The sequence below is a fragment of the Fusarium flagelliforme genome, assembly GCF_020744385.1.
Source record: "Fusarium flagelliforme strain FIESC 12 MPI-CAGE-AA-0113 chromosome Unknown B0J16scaffold_8, whole genome shotgun sequence".
Taxonomy (NCBI): Eukaryota; Fungi; Ascomycota; class Sordariomycetes; order Hypocreales; family Nectriaceae; genus Fusarium; species Fusarium flagelliforme.
This window is the reverse complement of record NW_025763510.1, coordinates 308772-331787: the sequence shown is the minus strand read 5'-3', so window position 1 is coordinate 331787 and position 23016 is coordinate 308772. Positions and strand designations below refer to the sequence as shown.

Here is a 23016-nt window from a genome sequence, read left to right as displayed (position 1 = left end):
GCCCTTCTGATATATGCTAAGTGAGCTGAAACCTTAGACATTGTCTTTTTATTCTGAAATCGATGTTAATATCTCCTTAGCGGTCGAATCAGGTCCTAAAGTCGGACGACACATTTTCTCAAATCCAACAAAAAGACCCACCCCGACAATTTTGAGAGCCTCCAGCACGGGCTTGAACCAATCTACCCAACGCCACTTAATTCACTTTGAATGCATGGACCCATTAGTGGACAGTGACCTTAGGGTATGAGAAGAATTGGCCCCTGGAGGCATAAGAGACGAATCAATTTGGTCACTTTATGCTAGCTTAGACCAGCAGTTAGACTACTTTATCATGGTAGCCTAAGCCCCAGAGGACAATTCTTCTGTTACCCACGTAACTCGTTACGTAATGTATTCTTTGATCATTCAACTCGCTATATACCGGCCCCAAGTCTCGCTACCACATACAATTGGTAGCAAAAGACGTTAATCATTAGTTGCCTAAGCTGCATTGTCCAAATACATGAGGATCTCTTCCGCAGCTTTCTGTCGACCTTCCCATTCTGGATGACGGCTGGCAACCTCCCCGGCAGTCTTTTGTATGTCCACTGACTCCGGCCCAAACAGGGTAGCTAAAATCGCCTCGGAGAGTTCAACCTCGTTCCAACGGGGTTTCGCTTTCTTATTTCCCCAGCGCCCGATGCCAAGAAGCTCCACGCGGTTGGCAAAGTCGTAACAGTCCGTCCAAGCGGGCAGAAGAACTTGCGGAATACCGGCACTAAATATCATAAGCAGATTGAAAGGAGTCTTGGGCTCGTATACGTACCATAACCCTTCGTGAAAAGAATTAGCTCCGCCGTGATTGACTGAACATACAATGTTCTTCGACTCAAGCACGGATTTCGGTTCGGCCACAAGCCAATCTGTGACTCGTGCTCTGTCTTGTTTGATATACTTCTGCAGTGTATCAGTCACCCAAATCCATTCGCCAAGATATGAGTCTGGCTCCACAGCGTTACACTCTTTATGATCTGGCTTTCTTCCTAATTTCCACAACACTTGGAGAGGCTTCTCAGTAGACCCCAACTCCTCGTCTTTCTCCAGGACCTTGTTGAGAGCTTTGGCCATTTCATACGCCTCAGTTGGGTTTGACTTGTGGTGCGTTCCCAGATTTACGTAAACTGTCGGTCCTCGGCTCAGCCATGCAGCTAAATCAGGGTCAACGTCGGCGAAGCGCGGGGCTGCGCGAACAATGGGACCACAAGAGGTGAGCTGGGGAGGAATAACGCTGAAAGGGTAGTCGATGTCGGGACTGTTGGCCACGAGGATGGGAAGGTTGGGAGGTGCCGGCTTCAGAACGCCAAGCTCCATCATGGTCATGAGCTGGATTGACTTATCGATTTCCTTGTGTAAAATGCTCGTTGCACCCTTCAAGCGTTTGTCGGTGAGCAAGGTATAGCCGGCTACAAAACTGAAGGCAATGTTGACTGGGATGAGACTCCAAGGTATGGGATACGGTAGCGCTGAACAGGCCCTAGAAAATGAGCTTTTGATGATTTGCCAAGTGTCAGATTAATTACTTACATCGGGTATTTCCACAGTGCAGCCAGTTTTGGTTGAAGCGGAATAGCAAATTCCTTGATCGTATTTGGCGAAAGGACCATCCACTTGGCCTTGCGATAATGGCAAAATGTCAAGCCATGTGTATACAGAGGCTCAACAATAGTCAAGTCCGGATTCACCTCATCGAAAATTCGCTGCGTCTCCAAGTAAATCGCCAAGTACTCCTCATGTGTCCAAGGCACCATAACAGCCGGCAGAGTAGCCACGCCTTTAGCCGAATTGACAAAACCCGGAGCCAACTCTAGCGTGTCAAAGATGGCTGTCCCAGGACGTTTTGTCGCTGGTCCCCAGCTGATTCCCTCTACTTTATGGAAGATGAACGACTTCGGGATTGGTAGCTTCTGCTGGACGGCTGATGCTTGCATAAACCTGGTGGCATCATTGACGCCGGCTTCCAATTCTTGGAACGAGGCAATGTGGATTTCGACATTTGGGTTGGCCAGTCCTATTGCATGCGCTGTCGCTAAAACGACGTTGGCTTGGCCGTAGTCGCTGTTAGTGAAAAAGAGAATACTTGGAATTTTTGACATGATGGCAAGATTGCAATAGCAAGTCAAAATTGAACAAGAAATGGAATTCCAGGGTCTCGAGGTGTATTAATTGATTTCAACAGGGACCCTTGTTAACTTTCAATACAACATGAAATTATCGAGTAGCCTATCAAACAGCTCAACAAGTCACTACCATAAGCCAGTTGGTCGCCCATGGTTATCATGGTTGCTATCAGTGTGGATTATGCCAAGACTTCAAGTGAATGATATTGCTGAACGGGGTTACATCTTTCAATATAGACCGTGGTCTAGACTCAGTTTTGGTCGCCGCTTATCCCTTGGCACAATGAGCTCCGCTGACTTTTTTCAGCTTTTCAGGAAAGGCAGATATTAGCACGGTTGTCAAATACGAGGATTCCGTCGCATCACACTCAATTGTCAGCCCTACAGGGCGCAAGTGACTCTCCGAGACCCAATTGCCGCAGAACACAATCTTGAACCGGTCTAGTGCTTACAACGGCTTCAAACCTTGGCGATGGTACTTTCAAAATTGAGTGACGTCTATTTTATCTTTAACTGGCATTTCAAGTTCTTCAAAAGGGCCGAAGTAGCTCCCTTGGACAGCTTAATAAATCCGTTCTCTTTACAATCTTCATACTATAATAATGTCCTCCAGGGTTTTCTGTTCCATTGCTTCCATACATCTGTCTCGCAGTCGTCTCATTGCATCGCCGCCATACCCGTCCGATTTCTCTATAAAAGAAAAGCCAACTCCTACTCTCCTAAAGCGCGGAAGGTCGCCAATCGGACCTTGCCCAGATGTCGATGATACAAGAAGCAGGAACTGAGCTGCAGCGACCATATCGTCGTCTTCATCTCCGTCTTCATCTCCTTCTATCAACGTCAAGGGTACAACGACCAATTCAGACTTTTTGTCCATGTAGTCGGTCACACATACTTCAGGCAAATTAAATCTTGTGGAGTCCATGTGAGCAGAGATATGGAAAAATGGGTCTCCCTCACAAATGTATATGCCGCCCCGTTCATCCACATCCCATGGGTGAAGTTTCATGCAAGCCAGGTGGACCCAACCACCAGTGACCTTACCAAACGGGCTTTCGGAACTTTCAAGATCGACTTTTGCGCCTTGAATAACAGCAAGGCTTTGTGTATTTTCATTACCCATAAACATAGCCGGCTCGTTGACAGACGCCCAAGACCAGGACGGTGCTGTGTAACTCGTTGGACTGCTTCGTTTGGGGTCTTCGGCGAAGGTCTTCCAGACCAGGTCCACAAGCAGATCTTTCCTCCATAAACCAGCAAGGTACTCGTCCTGAGGGCTATTGTCGAGACCCCGCTCAAGAAACACACGCTCCGCCAATCCCCCGATTGCAGGGAGTTTATCGCTTTCCACGGTTAAGTATCGCTGTGTGTACCTACGAACTATATCTTTCCAGGAATCTGCAGGGTTGTTGTCTTTCGCTGTCGCCCGTTTGTGTATCTTAAAGTCCATTCCAGTGTCCTGTTCGAGATGACGATCCTGCGGAGAAAAGTCTGACCTGCATTCGAAGTACATTTGCGTGGATGCGAAGTGCAACGTCCGGGGGGATAAGTATCGTTCTTGGAGTGCCCAAGAACGCTTTGATAATGGCTCTTCTTCAAGATCGATGATGTCGTGAAAAGGGTTGACGCGACTAAGAGGCATTGGAAATATAGCAACGTTGCCATATTCCTCGTCCACATTGAAGGGAACGTATGAATAATTGGGGCCTTGTCTTTGCCCTAGGAATCCTTCTGAACAATTTCTTGCCCTGGTAGCGGCAATTGTAAGATATGAGCTTCCGTATATATCGCACATCTGAGCGGACTCGTGCACCCAGTCGTCATTGCTATCTTGGATGATGCAGAGGCTGTCAATCCAAATATAGGTAATATTCAGTTGTTGAATTATCCAAAAGGCATCCTGGAATGTTTTCGGAAATGCTTCAAGAGGTAATCCTTGTGTAAGTTGGTGTTCGGTGCTGGGGTTAAGCGTGAGGGGCTGAATAGAGCCCCAACAATGACTAAGGGCTGCGTATCTTATGTTTGAAGGAAAGGAAGTGCTCAGTAAGACTTTTCCTCTGTTCGGTTCATAGTGTAACAGCCGAGAAGGCTTGAATGTGGAAGTAATCTGATGCTGATGTTCAGTTGAACAGGCTAATAACCATTTCTGCATATATCTAAGGCCATCTTTCGATCTTGGCGATTTTGGGATTGTACGCCCATAGATAATAGATGCAAATGCGCTACCTATAGCATTAATTAACATAATAAGCAGATAGGGACATAAAATTATCACTTCGTAGTCTTGGAATGAGCTTACCATCGTCGACGCAAAAGCCAATACCTCCTAGCAGGGCATAAATGTGGGATGGACCCCATACCATGAGTTGAATCCCTTGGCCTTTATCAAGGCCGCATAGAAACAACCCTTCCCCGGACGGCTTTGGCCAATATGATGGATTACTTATCTCCTTCCTGATCTTGATCATACCTGCGGCGCTTTGCAGTAGAGCTTGGCAAAGATCGCAATCTTTAGCAGCCTGATATAAATCTTCTAGAGTCTTATGGTATGGAACAAAAGAACCTTCGTAGTCATGATAAGTGCGATCGGTCCCATTTGTAGAGAAGAGAAAGATATTCTCACTTTCTTCGAAATTGCTCCAGTCGCTGACCTGTTCGGAAGAGAATTCGTCTTTCCTAATATGCCCGATACTAAGTTCCTTCCAAACTTTCAGCCGCATGATGGCGGCGAGATCAAGGCTTGAGCAGAGTTGACAAAGCATGGCTGTGTGGATAAATTTGCATTACAGATAATTTAACTCTTATCAATGGCAGCCACAAAATGCCTCAGAGGGGAATAAGATCCGGCAACCAGGACAGTCACGTGTCAAAACATGGAAAAATTCGAATTCCTCATCTTGCGTCTGACAGCAGGAAGGACGTTCTGAAATATGTAAGAGAAGTTCGAACAATTTATTGAGAATTAGTATGCAATAAATCAGCGACTTTGAATCCCATACGTGAAGTCCCGTTCATTTCAGGAGAGACTAGGCAACAATCAATGCAGAGCAGAGGATGAGCGTCACTATACACCGCCATTATGCGATTCCGGCCCGATTTCCTATGCTCTTCTGGCTATCAATTTTCGAGAATGCTAACGAATGTCAAATATCGAACCGACTAGCGGAATGAGTGCAATATGTCACAGGCCCTCACTTTTCCAGGCCCATGATCTTAAAAATACTTTCGGCCATGAAACTATCCAAGATAGCCTCACCCTTTTCCATCAGATTGTACTCCAAGCTTTGGATCCTGTACACAGCTTATGAATTTACCCAGTACTCTTCATCGTTGCTTACATCGTCGGGCACGCCAGCGTTCATGCTAGTATTTCCTCTTGAGGACGATCCCCCTCCTCCTTCTCTATTTGAGTTTTTTGAAGGTCAGTCATCAAGTCGTACAGTTCAAATCAACACAATTAAATAGCCACAGATCCTCGTCCTTCTCGTCTGCAGTTAGAGTTGAAGATGCATTCCCAAGCTTCACCGTCGAAAACAACAGTGTTGACGTTGGTGGTAGGCATGAAGGCACCACCTCCAACCCCCTGCATTGCTCGGGAAACAATAAACATCATGGAGTTCTCACTGAAACCAGATACTATCGACCACACAAGTAGCCATAAATGGCCACACATGGAGACCCATCGAGCGCCATATTGATCGCCTAAGCGGGCGAAGGGAAGAAGGAGTACAGCGGTTGTCAGGGTTGGAACGCCTGGGAAATCAAGACCTTCCGAAATCTGCGGTAAGTCAACGCTGAAACCACGGATGGGCTATTCGCTCATCGTCAAAGATCCTATGGTGCTGAGAACGGAGCCGATTTCCATCAACGTATTTGAGAGCAACACTGGGCGTGACCGGCCGAGAATTTCGGGTAACTAAGCATTTTGGCGGCTACAGAAAGGAGATATTTCTCTATATTAATACACTGCCCCTGTTACACTCTCTAACCAGACTTCAGTAGTCCGTTATCTACTCCCGGCTCTTATACGCGTCGTTATAACAACTGCTGGCCCAGTCGTGTGGGCCTGTAGATCCCAAGGTGAAACGGCAAAAAATGTCGCCCTCCTTAGGTCACCTCACCAAGCCCGTTCAACTCCTACCAGATCGGGGCTGGCTCTCCCTTCCTACCAGTCTTAGGAGGATAAGCAGCTACCACAGTTGTCAACCATACAGAGTAGCCTAGCAAAATACACCCTGCGGCATACATGACAGGCTGATCGAAGATCTCAGGTAAAACTGCCGCCCCCATGCTGAATGGCGCAAATGTCCATATGGCGCAGGCCACATTGGTAAGGCAAAAGCCAAGAGAAAGACCGTTCCGCGAGCCGCGAGCCAGATACTCGTGTGTCGGTCCGATGATCATGAGAACGTTGGTGAGGGCTCCAGTGAGGAGGAAGCATCCAGGGCCCAAGAACTGGATTAACGACCAAACGAAAGCAAACATGGCGAGCTGCATCCAGAATAGGTAGGCCAAGGTAGAGGCAATGGCAGGTTGTCGTCCAAAAAGAAGAGAAAATGTCGCGACGCGGGCTTTTGGGTTATATATGCTATACCACATGGAGAAGATCTCGAGTGTCGCCCAAACAGATAGCGAAAACGCGGTTCCAACAAAGAACCAATGGTAATCGTATTGTGGCGCAGCCCGGGCGAAGAGGTGAACAAATGTCAACTCGTGGGCCACGTATAAAGATTGCATCCAGAAGGGTATTGGGCCAAGGTCTTCCCGAACCTGAAGTCTTATGGCGTAGACATATTGTAGAAAGCCAATCGCGAAACATGCGGTGGAGCTCACCATGACCTGAGTGTTGTCCAATTGGATCCTCTCCACAATGCGTTCATAGTAGTCGATATTCATATTTCCTTTCAGGGTTTGAGTCGAGCTGGCAATGAAATAGAAGAACGTAGAGTCTCCAGGTGTAAATCGTAAGGGTAAGGCTTTTAATAGGCCACAGGGTAATGTCTACGGTCTTTCCAGCGGTAAGAGAGTGGCCAGGCTCGGTCTTTATACAAGAACTGAACCTCGTATGACTCACGATGTCATTGCAGCACGTTACCGCAGCATGAGGTCTAGTGACTTCTTTTATGGATCCGGGATTAAAGTCATAAAGCCAGAAAGAAACGATTGACAGATGTCTAGGAACAGCTAGATACTTGGTAGCTTGGAGAGAGATTCCTGTCTCTCCCGGCTTGTCGATCGATGCTAAGAGTTCAAGGGTTGAGACAGAGGACAGGTCGGCTTGATTCGGGACCTGACTGCCCCATGTTCGGGGCCGTCCATAGTCCCGGCATCCCGTCATTTAAGCCAGGGGATCCCGACCAGCAAAGGTGCAACACAATCTCATTGGATCCGGTACGGTTCTCAAGCGTATCTTTCAGTGGAGCTCTGCACACCTTTGAAGCCTTACCGAGGCCAGATCCAATGAGATGGGCCGCCGGTTCAATTCAGCCGAAGCTTAAAATTTACCCTGTATAGTAATTGGTTGTATTGTAAAAGGGACTGGTTGGAGGATATTTTCTATCTCAAGGTCTTAATCCGACGTATATTAAGATGATGCAAATGGATTTCTTTCAAGTCAAGCTAATACTAAAGTCATAAAGTGTCATGGACTGGTGTTTCCTGGTGCCCTAGAGCAATGCCTCTCGTGTCGCAAGATTGACGGGGCCGATACATTGCCGGTCGTAAACAGAGGTCGTAGGCAATCTGGTGTCCTTTACTTGCAAGATTTCCAACTCAATGTTAAAGCAGAGTTCCAATTTCCTCCCACTTCCGTCTATTTCCTAGCGGGTGGCTTAAGCTTTCTATTTCTTCTGGAAGGCTTAGCTTTCCGCAGTTCTCGTGGTACATGTGCAGGTTCGGTTACCATGGTATCCTTAGCATCCTGGTTCTTCTCACTCCGACATTTGCCGCTTCTTTCTGCTTAGTCACGAGTACGCACTTGTTCCGAAAACACCCTCATCTGCCGTTATACCTCAACGGCTGTACACTAAAATATAAAATCGCTCTAATGATTAATTTCATGTATTAACTTTGTTCAAGTTTATAAGGATAATATCTTACTACTCTTAGTATTCATTGATCTCCTCTGACACCTCTGGCCCACAATCAGCCTTTGCTTCACATGTATTAGGGAAAAGCTTAGAGGATTCTTGGGCTGCTTTCACATGTTGACAAGCTTACTTAAACTTAGATGCAGTAAATGTTTAATTAGTTACTATGTAAGTAGAAGTATACATATATTTAAGTACAATATCGTTAGTTTCATAAGCAGACCGATATAAACTATACGGACAGCATGCTTAAGGCGAAAAGGGCTCCAGCGATTGATGTCCAAAGCATGGACTGATGTCTGATTGATCCTGAAGCAATCACTGGTGTAGATGGTGCCTCCGTAGGCGATGACGAGCTAACGCTTTGTCCTTGGACCTCTCCAGTGGTAGCTGTCTTAACTGTAAAGGTCATTGAAACGTTGTGCTGACCCTGGTGAATAGGCGATGACAGTGAAGAATACGGTGGGGTACCAGATCGGTATGCTGAGATAGCTATCGGGGTAGCCTCGCCTTGTGTTCCATGAGGCTCGCCACTGTTGGGCTCTGGTGAGTCTTGGCCGGAAACGGGTGGCTGGCTCTTGCTGCCGGAGGCGTTGCCTTGCGATCCCTGTGTCGGTTGTACAAAAGGCTCCTCGTTACCCTGTTCTGGTAGAGAGGTCCCCTGTGATCCTGCAGTTGGAGCAGGAATATGATACTGGCCATTTTCATAGCTAGGCTGAGAGCCACCTGGTGATGCCAGTGTAGGTCGAACAGATGGATGACTCTTCTCACCCGATGGGTTGCCCTGGGATCCAACTGTAGGTTGTACCACAGGATAACTGTTACCGCTAGCATCTACTTGATAGCCCCCAATACAGCCCTCTGGCAGTTGAACTACTGGAGGACCGCGAGTCCCAGCGTTACCGTCAACAGTGACATACGTGGCGGTAGTTGATGTCTCGGGGACTACACCAGTGCTGCAGGTGACATACTTCACCATAGTCAGGTAAACAGTCCAGACGCAGTCGGAGGCAGGAAGATATGTGGGCAGACGATCTGCGGTCGTTGTCTTCATGATGGTGACACCAGAGGTTGAAAGCGTCATTGAGCCATGCTCTTGAGTCTCAGAACACGAAGTGCCGGGCAAAGAGTTTACCAGACTATCGGTTGTATGGGTCTGGGCTACTGTGGTTGTGGAAGACACCGGTAGAGAGGAGGCCTCCTGGCTTGTAACAGAGGCCGGTGCAGTAGCCTCTGTTCCTGTAGTCGTTGAGGAAGATGGTGATGAAGTGGTCGAATCAGCCGAAGAAGGAGATGTGAAAAGTTCCGATGACTGAGGGACTGTAGTGGCGGAACTCTCACTATGGACAGACAAGGTCGTGGACTGTATGTCGGATCCTGTCGATGTGGAATCAATTACAGCAATTGGGGTCTCATAAGTTGATGTCTCATCCTCGCAATCTTCCGTTGAAGTCTCGATAGTGGCGATACTGGTGTAGGACGAATCTGTAGTGGTAACTAGAGCAGACTCTGGAGAGGTTGACGAAGGCTCTACTGTTGTTGATTGTGTAGATGCACTCTCTGTCGATGACGGCGCATCTGTCGAGGACTGAGATGTCGAGGCGTCGATCGTCGAAGATTCGGTCAATGCACTCTCTGCTGATGTAGCATCGGACAATGAAGGCGCGACCGGAGAGGACTCAGCTGCTGAAGACTCGGTCGAGGGTGCCTCTGTTGATATAGCATCTGTCGATGTGGTGTCGGCGGAAGTTGTCTCTACTGATGAAGACACGACTGTCGAAAACTCAGCTGTTGAAGAATCCGTCGATGAAACTTCAGCTTCCGACGACGTGGCTGTCGTAGTCTCACTCGATGTAGTCTCGGTGGTGGTGGCCTCAGCTGATGTAGACTCTGCCGATGTCGTAACTGGAACTATCGGTGGTCGAACGATGGCAAGATCATTTCCACTAAATGACCTGGTTCCTTGATAAGTGCTAATCAAAGCACAGTCGCCGCTACCTCTGAGAAACAATGCAACAATGCAGTTGCTGTCGGCATCGCATCTGTCCACGCAATCTTGAAACTCATCTCCCTCAGAATAGTAGGCAAAGATAGCTCCATTGACAGCAGAAGTATCGCATTGGATCTCGAAATTCTTGCCGTCAGGACCGATATAACGTCTGCCAGATAATTCACTGCATGTTGCAGCTGCCAGCACACTTGGAATGAGAGACAGGTTCAGAACCCAGTAGGCCTCGAGGCGCTTTGATAGCTTCATTGTAAAGTAACCCGCGATAAATAAATAAAAAAAAGGTTCCAAGTACTAAAAAAGGGTAAAGCGGGAGAAAATGTTCAGGAGATTGTATTTCTATTTAAGAGAGTCATCTGCATGTATTCAGGACAAGCCTAATAGGATTTTGGATTCTAGACCTCTCCAGCGGACAGGGGAGAGAGCTCGCTCTTGGCCGAACTCGCTTAAAATATGGCCAATTTTGGAGTTTTTAGCGACTAGCCAGGGGTCTGTCAGCGTAGCGATGCTGTGTGCTGGCAAAGCTGCCGAAGCAATACTGGGTAGCTTCCTTCTTTGAGCTTACGGTCTACTTACTTCAATCAATAGCTTGACCAGCTAACACATAATGGGAGAGATGCAAGGGCTTAGGTGCATGATTGGAAATTAGTTTTGCGGTGAAAACCAATAGTTTTTCTTTGGAGAGGCGCTGAAAAACGTTGACAGGGGAGGCGATCTAACGTTGTTTAGACTAGTGGGAAACTTCATCAGCGAACCACAGATTTAACCTGCAAATACCCCTGCTCATTGACCTTCAGAGCTACGCGGGAATTGAGATCTTAACATCTCAAACCATCGGAATCTTCCTGTAGCTTCCAAAAGCACCGATGGAATCATATTTAGAAAGGCGTAAGTCCAGCCATAGCAGCTTGCTACCTACTCTATAGTAGCATCAATCTCGTTGGCAACACGAGCAAGCGCATCAGATTCTAGCTCCCCAACCTTGTCAGGCAGAACAAGACCCTCGAATGGCTTACCAGAATCCTGAATCAAGGTCTCGATTCCTCGACCATTTGCAACTGAAAAGAACTTGACAAAGGGTGATGCAAAGTCCAACTTGAAGCCTTGACCGGCCGAGATAACCACCGTCTCACCGTCGTGAAGCTCATTCACACCCGATGAGCCTTGTAGCTCGACTTTCAGCTTTCCCTCAACCATGAAAAGACAGTGGTCCACGGTCGCGAACTTGACGTATGATTCGAAGATTGACTTTTTGTAGGTGCTTGATGATTCGATGCTTGAAATAGCGAATCTCCCTCCGTTCTGACTGGCGAGAATGAATGGACGAGACATGACGCCGCCGGACATCCATCGCGGTCCGGTGTTTCCCCGGAGAAAGTATGGTTGCAGAGGCTCGCCCAGCTTATTCTCCGTTTCAAGCCAGTCGCCGAGCTCAGGGGGCTGATAGTTGTGATGAGGCATAATATAGTGTACATCGAACTTATCCTTAGCAGCCAACATCATAGCAATCATTTTCTCTTCGTCTCTTTTCGAATTTTCCGGGAGAATTAGGCCATCGAATTCCATAGCCGAGAAGCGGAAGAAGTCAACCCAGTCTCCTGGTGCAACAAGACAGAACGACTCGGTGTGAGGCCCAATCCACTGGGGATTATGGACGACTTTCTAAAGCGAGTCTAAGTCTCACACTCTAACACTGCTTTGGGGAGTATTATTCACTCACCGGCGGCGCATAGGCAAAGTCGCCTGGAGCCAGAATGCGGCACTTGTCACCGACCCACAGCTTCACATACCCCTTGATCACCATGAATATATCATGGGCTTCCTCGTGCCAATGGAAGCCCGGTGCGTCAGCCAGAACTGAAGCGCCAGCCATAACAGCGAGGCCGCCATTTGTCTGTTTTGAAGAGGCGAGAATACGGAAGACGCCTTTCCAACCTGGCAAGGTGATCTTTTCACCCGCCAGTTGAGGGAGGACGTAGCTCGTTCGGGAGTCAGGCGGAGTGTTGACAACTGGGATAGACATTTTGCCGAGCCGGTTTGGAACTTGAATAATTTGGGTTGCAGATTGACTAAATGATTGAGAGTAGTGCTTGTGAAGACTTGAAAGAGAACGAAAGGAGCTGCTCATATATACTACATAGTTCATCGATAAAGATAGACTTCCTCGGACTACACCTTACCCCGGATTATCACATCGCTGATCTCTAGTTTGCCTTACATAGACGTTCCCGCTCCAATCATCTGATGCAGGCCCGAGGAGTGAAGCGACTGACAGAACGGTTAGAGACCGCGGCAGATAGTTCCGATAGTCTAAGCCAGTTCAGTTTAATGATGCGATCATAGCTTTCAGCTGCTCCAATGCCCGGCTTTGGCGTGAATTCTCATCTCATGAAGCCGATCTAGATACCGGCTGCAAAGACCAGCATGTAATTCCGATGGTCTAAGTTAAAAGAGCATAACCTATAGTGATTCCGTCACCCGGGTTTTGCTCTAATCTCCGAATGCGCCGTCTATTCCGATACTCTAACTTGAAAGAGTATGATCTACCGTCGTTCCGTTCTGATTGGAGAACAGGCCAGATGGGTTCTCGGAAACTTGCAAAAGCCGGAGCCCCGCGAACCCCACTCTACGCTGATACCGGATATGGGTCTTTAGAAACAGTGGAGAAGAGAAGATATAACCTAGAGCCTCGGAGTATTTTTCTGCTTGATACCTGTACGCTGTTCTCTGAGTTGTATATGCCAAGTCGGTTAATTTATTCCAAGCATTAGCTTGAATACTCTGTCTTGTATTCAAAATGAGTGCCCTAAACCACTTCTCAGCGGTTTATAAAACAGTTGACGGGGAGGATATCACTGCGCTCATCTACCTCCCAGACTCAGCTACCCTCGAGTCCCAGCCATGTCCAGTTAGTATGTAATCCTGACAGCTATCAATACCCTCTCTCGATGCTTTCACATATGATGGTACGATCTAAGAACATGCTTCAAAGCACAAGATCGCTCGTTTTATAAGATGCAGAAATATCTAACGTGTTACAGTCATCAATATCCACGGCGGCGCCTGGATAGTGGGCTCAGCCCGTATGGTCAACCAGGACCAGATTGAACACTGCTTAGGGCGCGGGTGGATCATGGTCATCCCAAACCATCGCCTTTGTCCTGGCGTTGACCTTCTCGAAGGCCCTATCACTGATTGCCGAGACCTTCTATCGTGGATCTACGATAAGGGTCTTGAAAAAGAGATAGCCATGAACAGCCCGTCGAATACTGAGATTAGAATTGACTACGATCATGTCTTTGTGTCTGGCACATCTTCTGGAGGCCATCTCAGCTTATGTCTTGTGAGTATAATTTAGGCATATTGATGTCTGTTACGTATCATGCAAATGACTGTCTTGCTTACACAAGTTACAGGGCTTCGACGTTTCACGTCGCCCAGCGGCGATCTTCGATATTTATGGCCCTTGTCACTTCCGACATCCATTCTGGAAGTCTAAGCTTGATCATATAGCTTCCATGATCCCCAAAGGTTTAACCCCCGTGTTTATGAACCAAGTATATCAGCAACAACCGATTCCCACAGAGGCCGGCGTTTCCCTTGAGGGCCAAGCGAAGGCCGGACCGGACTTCAACGACCCTCGGCAGGCCCTCTGCTTTTCGAGTCTTGCTGATGGCAGGCTTCTCGACATAGTGTTTCCTTCGGGTGACTGGAAAAAGGTCGATCCCCTACTAAACATTAGCGAATCATTCCCTCCTACATTCATTGTGCATGGCGAAGCAGATACAATGGTGCCTCTTCATCTAAGCCTCGAGCTGTACTCGGCGCTCCAGAGGTCGGGGGTGGAGTGCGGACTGCGTGCGATACCTGGTGAAGAACACACATTTGCTGCCAAGATGAAGAAAGGGTCACAAACATGGAACTTGCACCTGGAAGGATATGAATTCCTAGAGAGTATACTTCACAGGAAATAAACGAGATACCGTCAATCTCTCATTTGACTGACCGGGTCTCCAGTGTTGAAAAACTTCCGTTTATATAATGGTGATATAGACGGAAATTGGGTATCTGCCTTAATTTATGTATAAATATGTAGTGTAGGATTGTTCACCGTTCTCATTAGTACAAGTAACTATTAATATTCAACAATCTAGTATGAAAACATTAGGTAGGGTATCTTATAGTATTCAGAAAGCTCCTGACGACTCCTGAAATGTCAAGGTAGAGATGACCCTTAAGAAATGAACTTGTGTGATATCGGCTATGAAGAGGCTGGAGTGAATCTAGTCAGCTGTGACATAATGCCTTCTCTTACAAGCATCAAATCAGGCCTCTATGTTGCCCTGACCTTTATGTCATTTTCATGGCGACGACGGTGCCGCTTTGACACGCAGTCAGAGCACGCATACCATTCATGAACCATCTGACATCTGCAGAGAGATGGATCCGTCGTAACTCCCCGGCGGCGTACCCCGGGAGTCACTAGCGGCACTAGAGCTGCCACCCCGATTCCTCGGATGTGCTTCAAATCCTCACTTCCTTTACTGTGTCGGACTTAACGTATCCCCGATCCCTGCAAGAGACAGCCTTCCGATCAGATGCAATCCATGAGAGGCTTCCGAGGAGACTACTGCAGAATAGGAGGATCCTGTATTCAAGAGTTCATTATGGTGGAGATCAGACCCAAAAGCAAGTAGCGTTTTCGGCCATATCGCATTGTTCCGACTCAATTATTATTCTACTTAAGATCCCGTTTCATTGAACATGATATCTTCATTCCACTTTATCTTCACCTCAGAAAACCTTGAACCTCTCTTCAACTTCAAAACTTGTTAAAGTTACAGCTCATCATGGCATCCTGGAAGCGTACGCTCACTACCTATCATCCCGGTCGGACTTCTCTAACCCAAGACTCACAGGACTAGCGAGATTCGTCCCGAAGGGACTTCCCTCCAAAATACTAATCGGAGAGCCTGAGAATCATGCTGTTGATGTCGGACTTGCGCTGTATAAAGGCGAAACCGTCAAGGCGAGAGTCTTCAGCGGTAGTTCAGTGCTCGAGCCGGGTGCACCATCCGGAGAGGTCGTCGAAATCGATCGTGTGCTATCGCCCCTGACAAAGGCTGAAGTGGGAACCATTAGATGTATTGGGCTGAATGTATGGCTCAACAACGCTAGAGCCCTTGCACAGCAACAGAAGTTTGATCGGTAAAGCTGACGAAAAGCCTAGTACAAGGAACACGCAGCTGAAGCCGACGTGGAACTCCCGACTCTACCGACTGTCTTCTTGTAACTAGCACCTTCATGATCGACTTTGCGATTCATCACTAACCTTTCCAAAGGAAACCAGACACGTCACTGGCCGACCCCTATCCCGTGCGCACCATCCTCCCCAAAATTACTCAAGTGGATGACTGCGGCGACTATGAGAGCGAGCTCACCATCGTCATCGGCAAAGAGTGCAAGAACGTATCTGAAGCCGATGCTTACGATTACGTGCTAGGCTATACGGCGGCCAACGATGTGAGTTCCAGGACGAGTCAGTTTAATCAGACCCAGTGGTGTTTCAGTAAAGGCTTTGATGGCTCTTGTCCCATTGGTATGTTTTCCTCATGACCTCTAGAGTGTTCGAGTGTTAACCAAGAGGTAAAAGGGCCGGTAATTGTGTCCAAATCACTCATCCCGGATCCTCATAAACTCAACGTCCGGGGTTTGAAGAATGGTCAAGTGATGCAGGAATGCAGCACGGGGGATTTAATCTTCAGCGTACCAAGGATAGTGAGTTTTCTGAGCCAGGGCACGACGATGAAGCCAGGCACTATTATTATCACTGGAACGCCGGCGGGAGTGGGTATGGTACGAAAACCGCGGGTGACGGTTAAGGAGGATGATGTTTTCTTTGTCGAAATCTCGCCGTACATCGGGACCTTGGTTAATGTTTTTAAGAATGAGGAATAAGATAGATAGGGAATCTCATGACATACGTCTACCGACTCAGACCCGAAATTCAAATGGTATAATGATCATATGAGTTGAAGCATAGAGAGAGACTGTTGGCAAAAGGCTCACCCATAAGCAGCCGATATCTTAAGTTGACGAACTAATGGTGGCTGCCTGATGAAATGACCTGTAATGCTCTCGCAAGATCGATGCCACCATTTGAGCCGCCGGCCAGTCGAAACTATCGAGAGTGTTTGTAGACTCATGAAGCAGCCTCCTACCTGCCCCCCTATCCCACAGGCACCCTACACCACGAAGATACAGACGTCTGTCCTCGTTATTATTGATCCATTCTTTCATATGATCCTTTCCTTCATCCAATCGTACAGTCAATAATAGATCCACGTCATCCACTTCTGGCCTATTCCCCAGCTCAATCCAGGCCCATATCAGCAACGTCGCCACCAAGAATCCCATCGTCTCATGCTGCGCTCCAGTCTTATCTCTTCGAATCATAGACCAGGCGTTACAAGCGTGGATAAGGGCTGTCCGCGCTTCACTCTTGCTTTGGATCCAGGTACGCAACTTGGCGTGAACAATGGCCTTTTGGGTGGTATCTACACGCCAGCCCGAAAATGCGTAAAGGTCTTGAACTGGTGAATAGATAAACATTGATACTAAGTGGGAGAGACTCTCGACGGCACCAGAGAGCCTCGAAGGCGGCAGTGTCTTGGCATGATCCTGGAGGATGCCCAGGTAGATCGGTGCACGATTGAGCCTTTCGGCATGGTATTTGACACCAACAGTCAATAGCAATGTGCTGAAAGGATCTGAAGTGTCAATCTTTTCAGTGCGATAAAACTCGGATAGGACGGTTCCAAAAGGCATGGGCTTGTAGAATGCTATGACGAAGATGTCAGCTACTTTGTATCTGTGACTTATTGTTGATAGGTATGCTCACACATACCTTGATGTTTCTTCCATGTTTCCTGACATGAGGCCTCCCAAAGCTTGGGATGGAAAGGTGCTGGTAACTGTAGGCAGTCTATGGTTACTATCCCTAGGCCTGACCAAAAACAGCTGTATTCACAATCGAGAATCTAGTGTATTATTAGCTTTCTCCTCCCATCAGATAGTGAATTTATGCATAAACTGACCCAAATTGAGTAGAACAGGCGGCGAAGACTTTCCTTCTTAATCCAATCGGCCCAGTTGTCTTGGCCCGACTTCTCATTGTCGTGAGGTAGACTGAAGGCATCAAAATTGGTGTAACACGCCATCTTTCGACATAGAGTCTCGAGGAGTGCCCTCGTAATAGGTACAGCCTCGATGCGTGTGTCATCTGGACCAAACATCATACCAAGTTGATTAAGAAGAACAGCCTGTAAGAAAGAAATGTCGGGCTGCGAACTTCGGACCCGTTCGGACTAGTAATAGCGTCAAGATACCGAAATCTTGTGTTTATTTGATCGTCATACCTGGACATGTATAGACCGCCGTAGGAGCTCGAGTAGGTTGAAGGATGTAATTCTCGAATTTGTTGCCCTGGAGAATATACTACCAATTGCAGCAACGCCAAGAGACAAAGTCCATTGGTCTTTTGTCGGGGCAAAAGATGGTTTGTGAATGAATGGGAGAAGCGAATGAAATTCTTCGAAATATACCTGTATGAAGGTATAGATATGAGTAATTGGTGGAAAGTCGCTGGAGGTGAAAGTAGACCAATATTCGTCATCTCGGTTGTAACGTGCAAAATGCTTTGTCATTTCTTGATACACGTCATCTGTCAAACGCGGCACATGGCAGTAATCCCCTGCGCGCCAGGCATCAGAATCTTGGTCAATACAGTCATTTATTGCTGAGACGTTCCCATCGCTTGACCTTTCGTTCGAGGAGTAAGAAGATCTGAGAGCTTGAGTCAAGCTTGGTGTTGGAGTCTCTGATTCAAGTCTATCCATTTCAGGTTCGCTTGGACCTGGAGGTGGCGTATTGTTTGTCGCAGCGGCAAGCTGGGGAATCGCTGTCTGCGGCTGTGAACATCGCGTTGTCAAAGGCGATGACAAACTAGGCATTTCTCCCAAGGATAGAAAGCTTTCAAAACCCCAAAAGGCTCCTACGTCGATTGAACCAGGGCATTCAAAGTCCCCATAGACCTCGAAAGCGGACCCAATATTCGGATCTGGGGCAAAGGACGGGTGAGATGACAGCCCGGTGATTGATTCGAAGCCACTTGGTGGCCAGTATGAGAGTGAAGTAATATCGGGTTCTGTCGAGTTCTCTAATTGTTGAGTGGATCCTGGCGAATCACCTAATCCTGTATAGGTTGTCTCATCTTGCAAACCTTGATCATGACTGGCGACAGACCTTTGCGTTTTCTGAGACGCGCGCCGGTTTTTCGACGGTGGATATGAGCATTCAAGTTGCTTCGTGGTACATCTACCACAGGGGAGCTGACCATCACAACGTTGTTTGGACTTTGCACACTTCAAGCAGGCCTGAGCGACGTACGGTGTTCTGTGCTGCTTCGCTGGCGGTGTCTCCCTCGGCTCATGGATCTGCATGTGCCGAACGAGGATGTCTCTAGAGATACATGTCAGCCTAGGGTATTGCCAATAGACGGTTCGCTATTTGGTCGCACTTCCGAGAGAATGCGGCGGTGCATTCACGGCAAGAGAAAGGCCGCCGATTCATGTGTCCCTCCCGATGGCGCTGAAGATGCTCACTCCGGACGAAGACGGCCCAACAGTCGGGACAGACTAGAGTCATGCCGGTATCCCCGCGTCGGAATTCAGATGCAAGTGTGTAGTAGAGTCCAAGAATTGGAGTATCAGCAGATAGGAGCGATGATAATGCAGGGAGGCGTTGCTTTGGTATAGGGGCGGTCTACCCCGGAATATTGCTCAACTCCGCATTTTAGCCCCAAAATTCGGGACGGACTACGTTATCTCCCCGAAGGCTAAACCTAATTCCATTATTTCACAAACCATGGCCTGTTAAGAATATGCATGCATTAATGCATACTATATAACTGGGAGATGTGGATGTAGGAAGAAGGAAGGGGGCTAGGCCATTGTGCATTGCACAGCAGCCTTTTGTGCGCAAGCTTTGTTGGCGATAGTCAGAGTTTAGTTGATGCGGGCGACTTCAACTGAGATGAGCCAACGCTTCGACTTACCCTGGAGGGGTCAAACTTGAATCAGAATACCATGTAATTGAAGTTTATTATTCATCGAGCCATAAACAATTCAGCAGATTTGCTTCATTTCCCATACTTAACAAACAAGCGAGCAGAGGAAGTGAGGTAGGAACTCAAATCCAACTCGTTATCATGGCTAGACGCATGGTAGTGTGGACTGGTAGTGTGGACTGGTAGTGTGAACCGGTGGACTCCACCCCCGCAATTCCGAAACTACATCATCTTGGTCGGAAGTAAGGAATGCCATGGTCTAGCCACCATCCGCTAAGCTAAGATCAAGACCGACCAGAACACAGACGAATTCCTAGACTCGACTAAGAACTAGTAAAGTAGAACAGTCAAGCATGTAACTCTAGCAAAAATATCGCGAGCTAATTCTTAATATGCAGCTCATTCTGAAGCTTAACTATATCCTTGAGGCCGCCACCCTCGGAAGCTTCAGTTTGCCGTCTGCCGGTGCCGAAATGCCCAGCCCTGTTGATTCCCAGATGTACATAATGCATCTTCCGCGGATGAGATTGGAGATCTCGAACTACGAAATAAGAGATTGCGGGGAATCCAGGATGGTCAATCTGCAACATAAATTATAAATGCCCCTATCAGGATCTCTGGATTGGAACATGAAAAATAACTTCTCAAGAGTGTCAAATGTTGACTTTCATACCCCTCATTATCTCAACACAATCCAATCCATTATTCCATAACGTACAGCACCTACAATGCATATCCTTGGTCTTTGCAATGGCTCTCTTCATGGGAACTCCGAAGTCTTACTCAAAGCAGCCCTGAAAGCAGCGACAGCCACCGACTCGTCAATCACTGTGTCTTGGATTCATGTACCGGCCGTTGTACTACCGAGACAGCATCTGCCCTTCAGAGATGATGCCTCTATGATACCGTATCGTGACGACGGAAAAGAATACCAATCCAGAAAGAGAGAACCTGACGACCGCGAGGCTGTGTTTGAAGCTATCATGGATGCTGACGCCATTATTATTGCTAGCCCGGTATACAGCCATCAGCCCGCCGGAACCCTGAAAGCTCTTGCCGATGCCATCCTTGGACCTTACGCTGATGTGTCCATGGCCTATGACGTCAAACGTCGGCAGGAAGAGGGCGATGAGTCTGTCAAAGACGTCAAAGTTGATCCACGAGACTTCAAGCCTCGTGTGGCTGGGTTTATTGCTGTTTCTGGGTCTAATCCTACATACCCGGAGCAGTGGACAATGGCTCTACCGACATTGCAGACGTGCATATACCCGATTCACTCCCGTGTGGTTGACCAGGTTGTATTATCTGGGTACGCAAGCCCAGGATCTGTATTGGCGGATTCTGGTGCTGCTCTCGAACGCGCTGAGCTACTGGGTCGGCGGGTGGCTAGTCAGATGGGAAAGCCATATGACGAGGCGCAGTATTTAGGGCCCGAAGAGAGCGGCGGTTGTCCTTACTGCCACCTGCTCAAGATTGAGTTTCGGGAAGGAAATAAGGTTGTTTGCATCACATGCGGCGCAAATGGATATCTGGAACTGGGGCCTGGGGGTGATATTCGACCGAAATGGGAGGAGGACTCAACTGTTAGTTGTCTGACACTTCAAGGTAAGATACAACACAGATATGATATCCGAGAGAAAATGGCCTTGGAGCAACCAAAGCTCGCGTCTATTTCTTCTGTTTTCGCCCAGTGGAAGAGTTTGGAGTTCCCTCTGGCCCTTCTACCAAGCTTACAGGAGAAGATCTCAGGCCGTCTATAAGTTCTTTGGGGAAAGATCGAAACACTGCGCAGCGCCCAAGTCTGGTATCCTTGATATAGCTTGTTTATTTATTTATTTTACTTCACTTACAAATCTCACACTATGTATTGCAGTAGCAATTCAGCTGCCCTGCCGTCACTCAGCTTTGTTACAAATAGTCTCGTGTCAAACTGTATCTAGTTTTGAATCGCGTTCGCAGGTCTTGTATTTGTAGATCTAGCTATAATCTATATAACACAGTACTTACTGTAAACCTTATAAGCTCTATCCTAGATCTAGCGACTATTCTAAGAAGCAACTGCTGATTCTGTCAATGGTGTCTCTACAATGTGAATATGAGACTTTTCCTTCACTTCTTCTCGAAAAGGTCTGTCGAAGAAAACTCGTGTCACTTTCCCAGCCTCCATATGCGGCACCGAGCGGGAGATGTCGCTTACGACATCTGCATTGTTACGGTAGGCATTCACTACCGTCTCGATCGGCGAGACATACGCAGAGTTGACGTCACCGGCGGATCCATCAGCATTCTTCCGAGGGTAGACGGGATGAAAGATGGTGGTGTACTGGCGATTGTCGTAATTGAACCCCAAGAGCTGGACAGGAAGCTCAGCAAGGGTGTATTTGGTGAAGTTCTCAAGTCGCTCCTCAGTCAATGTGGCGACAGCCAGGCGACGCTTGATGTAGAATCCAGAACTTGTCCGGAGCTCCTGATCGAATAGGGTCCGGTATTGGTACATGATATCATGAACCTTCTGGTAATCCTGATCTTCGATTTGTGACCAGCGCAAAATGGTCAGGTTGGCTGACAGCTGGTCATTTTGCCTGAGGCGCTCAAACACGTTGTTCAGAAGAGCATCCATGTCATCGCCCTTCTTGATGGCCAGTCGTTGAGCTCTGGTAATGGTCATGTTTCGCGGTATCATCATCTCATACTTGTGAATTTCGTCACAAATGAGGAAGGCGATGTCGCTAAACTTTTGCTGAAGGGACTTGATAAGATCGTAGACGTTGTTCGGGTCATCAAGAGGAGTCTCTCCGAGACAGATAGCCACGGCGCAATGGCCACCAGCAGCAAATGGTTCAAGATCGAGATGGTACATGATGGCTGGTATGTTGTTTGGCAATCAAACGTCAAGAAAGAGATGTTATTGGGAACTTTCCAAAACCTGGGAACATCGGCAAAAGGAACCCTTTTATCCCTTAATGTTGCAGGATACGGTCCCTGGAACCATTGATGGGCCAGTTTAGGGTTCACATGGGTATCATCAAGGGAAGCATTGGATACATCGTTGGAAATCCATGCTTGCAACTCCACCTGTTGGTTCAACCCTGTTGCATCCTTCAATGCATGGGGTGACATTTAGCTGGTCATGTAGTTTTCGATTTGTCATCTAAACTGTCTTATCGATTAAAAGCCTTATGCGAAGCTATAGAGACAGACCGCCTGGTAATTATAGTAACCGACCTTCCGCTTTCAGATAAGATATCATCGTAAGGTTTCGTTCAAACCCTTCGCTAAGTCCGTATCAATAACCCATAACCCGGTATGATGGTATGATCTGACTGTCCGCAAACTACGGTCTAATAAGCGAGGAACATCGCTCCATCTGTAATGTCACGCTGTCAAGGACATCGGGGGTATTATTACTCCGTTGATTAACGACTAATATTTCAGCGCCAATAACAGCTTGTTCTTCAGTTACCCACCTCTCAGTGTCATGTCAATATTGGCATTGGCCTGGAAACTGGAGAACAATAATGTTAGTTCGGCTATTACTGGGGCCAGCCGACCGGACCAATTGTTGGAGAGTGTCAAAGTAACTCCCATCCTGCCGGGGTTGACCGATGAAATCATGCAAGGGATTGACGAGAT

The 23016-nt window shown here is 47.6% G+C and overlaps 11 protein-coding genes across 11 annotated transcripts; 3 read left to right on the top strand and 8 right to left on the bottom strand.

The window, feature by feature from the left end:
* Window positions 1-483: 483 nt before the first annotated feature.
* B0J16DRAFT_365078 (uncharacterized protein) lies at window positions 484-2173 on the bottom strand (the record flags this gene model as incomplete). Its single annotated transcript, XM_046129988.1, has 3 exons — window positions 1567-2173; window positions 809-1516; window positions 484-760 (listed from the first exon to the last, which is right to left on the bottom strand). The coding sequence occupies exons 1-3, from the start codon at window positions 2133-2135 to the stop codon at window positions 484-486; spliced, it is 1554 nt and encodes a 517-aa protein (XP_045977577.1). The 5' UTR covers window positions 2136-2173.
* A 491-nt stretch (window positions 2174-2664) lies between these two features.
* B0J16DRAFT_349776 (heterokaryon incompatibility protein-domain-containing protein) lies at window positions 2665-4941 on the bottom strand. Its single transcript, XM_046128952.1, has 2 exons — window positions 4459-4941; window positions 2665-4385 (listed from the first exon to the last, which is right to left on the bottom strand). Exons 1-2 carry the CDS (start codon window positions 4919-4921, stop codon window positions 2749-2751), a joined length of 2100 nt encoding a protein of 699 aa, XP_045977576.1. The 5' UTR covers window positions 4922-4941; the 3' UTR covers window positions 2665-2748.
* A 1019-nt stretch (window positions 4942-5960) lies between these two features.
* On the bottom strand, window positions 5961-7384 carry B0J16DRAFT_188260 (uncharacterized protein). Its single transcript, XM_046122749.1, has one exon. It carries the CDS (start codon window positions 7053-7055, stop codon window positions 6297-6299), a length of 759 nt encoding a protein of 252 aa, XP_045977575.1. The 5' UTR covers window positions 7056-7384; the 3' UTR covers window positions 5961-6296.
* Window positions 7385-8353: 969 nt separating this feature from the next.
* Window positions 8354-10623, bottom strand: B0J16DRAFT_188248 (uncharacterized protein). Its single transcript, XM_046122748.1, has one exon. The coding sequence runs from the start codon at window positions 10503-10505 to the stop codon at window positions 8481-8483; it is 2025 nt and encodes a 674-aa protein (XP_045977574.1). The 5' UTR covers window positions 10506-10623; the 3' UTR covers window positions 8354-8480.
* Window positions 10624-11171: 548 nt separating this feature from the next.
* B0J16DRAFT_389117 (RmlC-like cupin domain-containing protein) lies at window positions 11172-12279 on the bottom strand (the record flags this gene model as incomplete). Its single annotated transcript, XM_046131794.1, has 2 exons — window positions 11172-11918; window positions 11977-12279. The coding sequence occupies 2 exons, from the start codon at window positions 12277-12279 to the stop codon at window positions 11172-11174; spliced, it is 1050 nt and encodes a 349-aa protein (XP_045977573.1).
* Window positions 12280-12978: 699 nt separating this feature from the next.
* Window positions 12979-14452, top strand: B0J16DRAFT_365075 (Alpha/Beta hydrolase protein). The gene is made up of 3 exons (XM_046129987.1): window positions 12979-13168; window positions 13298-13599; window positions 13673-14452. The coding sequence occupies exons 1-3, from the start codon at window positions 13054-13056 to the stop codon at window positions 14228-14230; spliced, it is 975 nt and encodes a 324-aa protein (XP_045977572.1). The 5' UTR covers window positions 12979-13053; the 3' UTR covers window positions 14231-14452.
* A 654-nt stretch (window positions 14453-15106) lies between these two features.
* B0J16DRAFT_365074 (homoprotocatechuate catabolism bifunctional isomerase/decarboxylase) lies at window positions 15107-16214 on the top strand (the record flags this gene model as incomplete). Its single annotated transcript, XM_046129986.1, has 5 exons — window positions 15107-15122; window positions 15176-15414; window positions 15487-15545; window positions 15599-15855; window positions 15910-16214. The coding sequence occupies 5 exons, from the start codon at window positions 15107-15109 to the stop codon at window positions 16212-16214; spliced, it is 876 nt and encodes a 291-aa protein (XP_045977571.1).
* Window positions 16215-16343: 129 nt separating this feature from the next.
* B0J16DRAFT_275126 (uncharacterized protein) lies at window positions 16344-17551 on the bottom strand (the record flags this gene model as incomplete). Its single annotated transcript, XM_046123694.1, has 3 exons — window positions 16344-17098; window positions 17158-17230; window positions 17354-17551. 3 exons carry the CDS (start codon window positions 17549-17551, stop codon window positions 16344-16346), a joined length of 1026 nt encoding a protein of 341 aa, XP_045977570.1.
* On the bottom strand, window positions 17532-19067 carry B0J16DRAFT_188221 (uncharacterized protein). Its single transcript, XM_046122747.1, has 2 exons — window positions 18835-19067; window positions 17532-18776 (listed from the first exon to the last, which is right to left on the bottom strand). The coding sequence occupies exons 1-2, from the start codon at window positions 18960-18962 to the stop codon at window positions 17669-17671; spliced, it is 1236 nt and encodes a 411-aa protein (XP_045977569.1). The 5' UTR covers window positions 18963-19067; the 3' UTR covers window positions 17532-17668.
* Window positions 19068-20366: 1299 nt separating this feature from the next.
* Window positions 20367-21143, top strand: B0J16DRAFT_275003 (uncharacterized protein; the record flags this gene model as incomplete). The annotated part of the gene is made up of 2 exons (XM_046123693.1): window positions 20367-20611; window positions 20702-21143. The coding sequence occupies 2 exons, from the start codon at window positions 20367-20369 to the stop codon at window positions 21141-21143; spliced, it is 687 nt and encodes a 228-aa protein (XP_045977568.1).
* A 164-nt stretch (window positions 21144-21307) lies between these two features.
* On the bottom strand, window positions 21308-22376 carry B0J16DRAFT_349765 (uncharacterized protein). The gene has a single exon (XM_046128951.1). The coding sequence runs from the start codon at window positions 22241-22243 to the stop codon at window positions 21431-21433; it is 813 nt and encodes a 270-aa protein (XP_045977567.1). The 5' UTR covers window positions 22244-22376; the 3' UTR covers window positions 21308-21430.
* Window positions 22377-23016: the final 640 nt, after the last annotated feature.

Coding starts and splice junctions, on each gene's coding strand:
- B0J16DRAFT_365075 (XM_046129987.1), top strand. CDS start 13,054: ATGAGTGCCCTAAACCACTTCTCAGCGGTTTATAAAACAGTTGACGGG. Junction 13,169..13,297: donor GTCCCAGCCATGTCCAGTTA/GTATGTAATCCT, acceptor AACGTGTTACAG/TCATCAATATCCACGGCGGC. Junction 13,600..13,672: donor GCCATCTCAGCTTATGTCTT/GTGAGTATAATT, acceptor CACAAGTTACAG/GGCTTCGACGTTTCACGTCG.
- B0J16DRAFT_188248 (XM_046122748.1), bottom strand. CDS start 10,505: ATGAAGCTATCAAAGCGCCTCGAGGCCTACTGGGTTCTGAACCTGTCT.
- B0J16DRAFT_349765 (XM_046128951.1), bottom strand. CDS start 22,243: ATGTACCATCTCGATCTTGAACCATTTGCTGCTGGTGGCCATTGCGCC.
- B0J16DRAFT_188260 (XM_046122749.1), bottom strand. CDS start 7,055: ATGAATATCGACTACTATGAACGCATTGTGGAGAGGATCCAATTGGAC.
- B0J16DRAFT_188221 (XM_046122747.1), bottom strand. CDS start 18,962: ATGACTCTAGTCTGTCCCGACTGTTGGGCCGTCTTCGTCCGGAGTGAG. Junction 18,777..18,834: donor ACCGCCGCATTCTCTCGGAA/GTGCGACCAAAT, acceptor ATGTATCTCTAG/AGACATCCTCGTTCGGCACA.
- B0J16DRAFT_349776 (XM_046128952.1), bottom strand. CDS start 4,921: ATGCTTTGTCAACTCTGCTCAAGCCTTGATCTCGCCGCCATCATGCGG. Junction 4,386..4,458: donor TGGCTTTTGCGTCGACGATG/GTAAGCTCATTC, acceptor TTAATGCTATAG/GTAGCGCATTTGCATCTATT.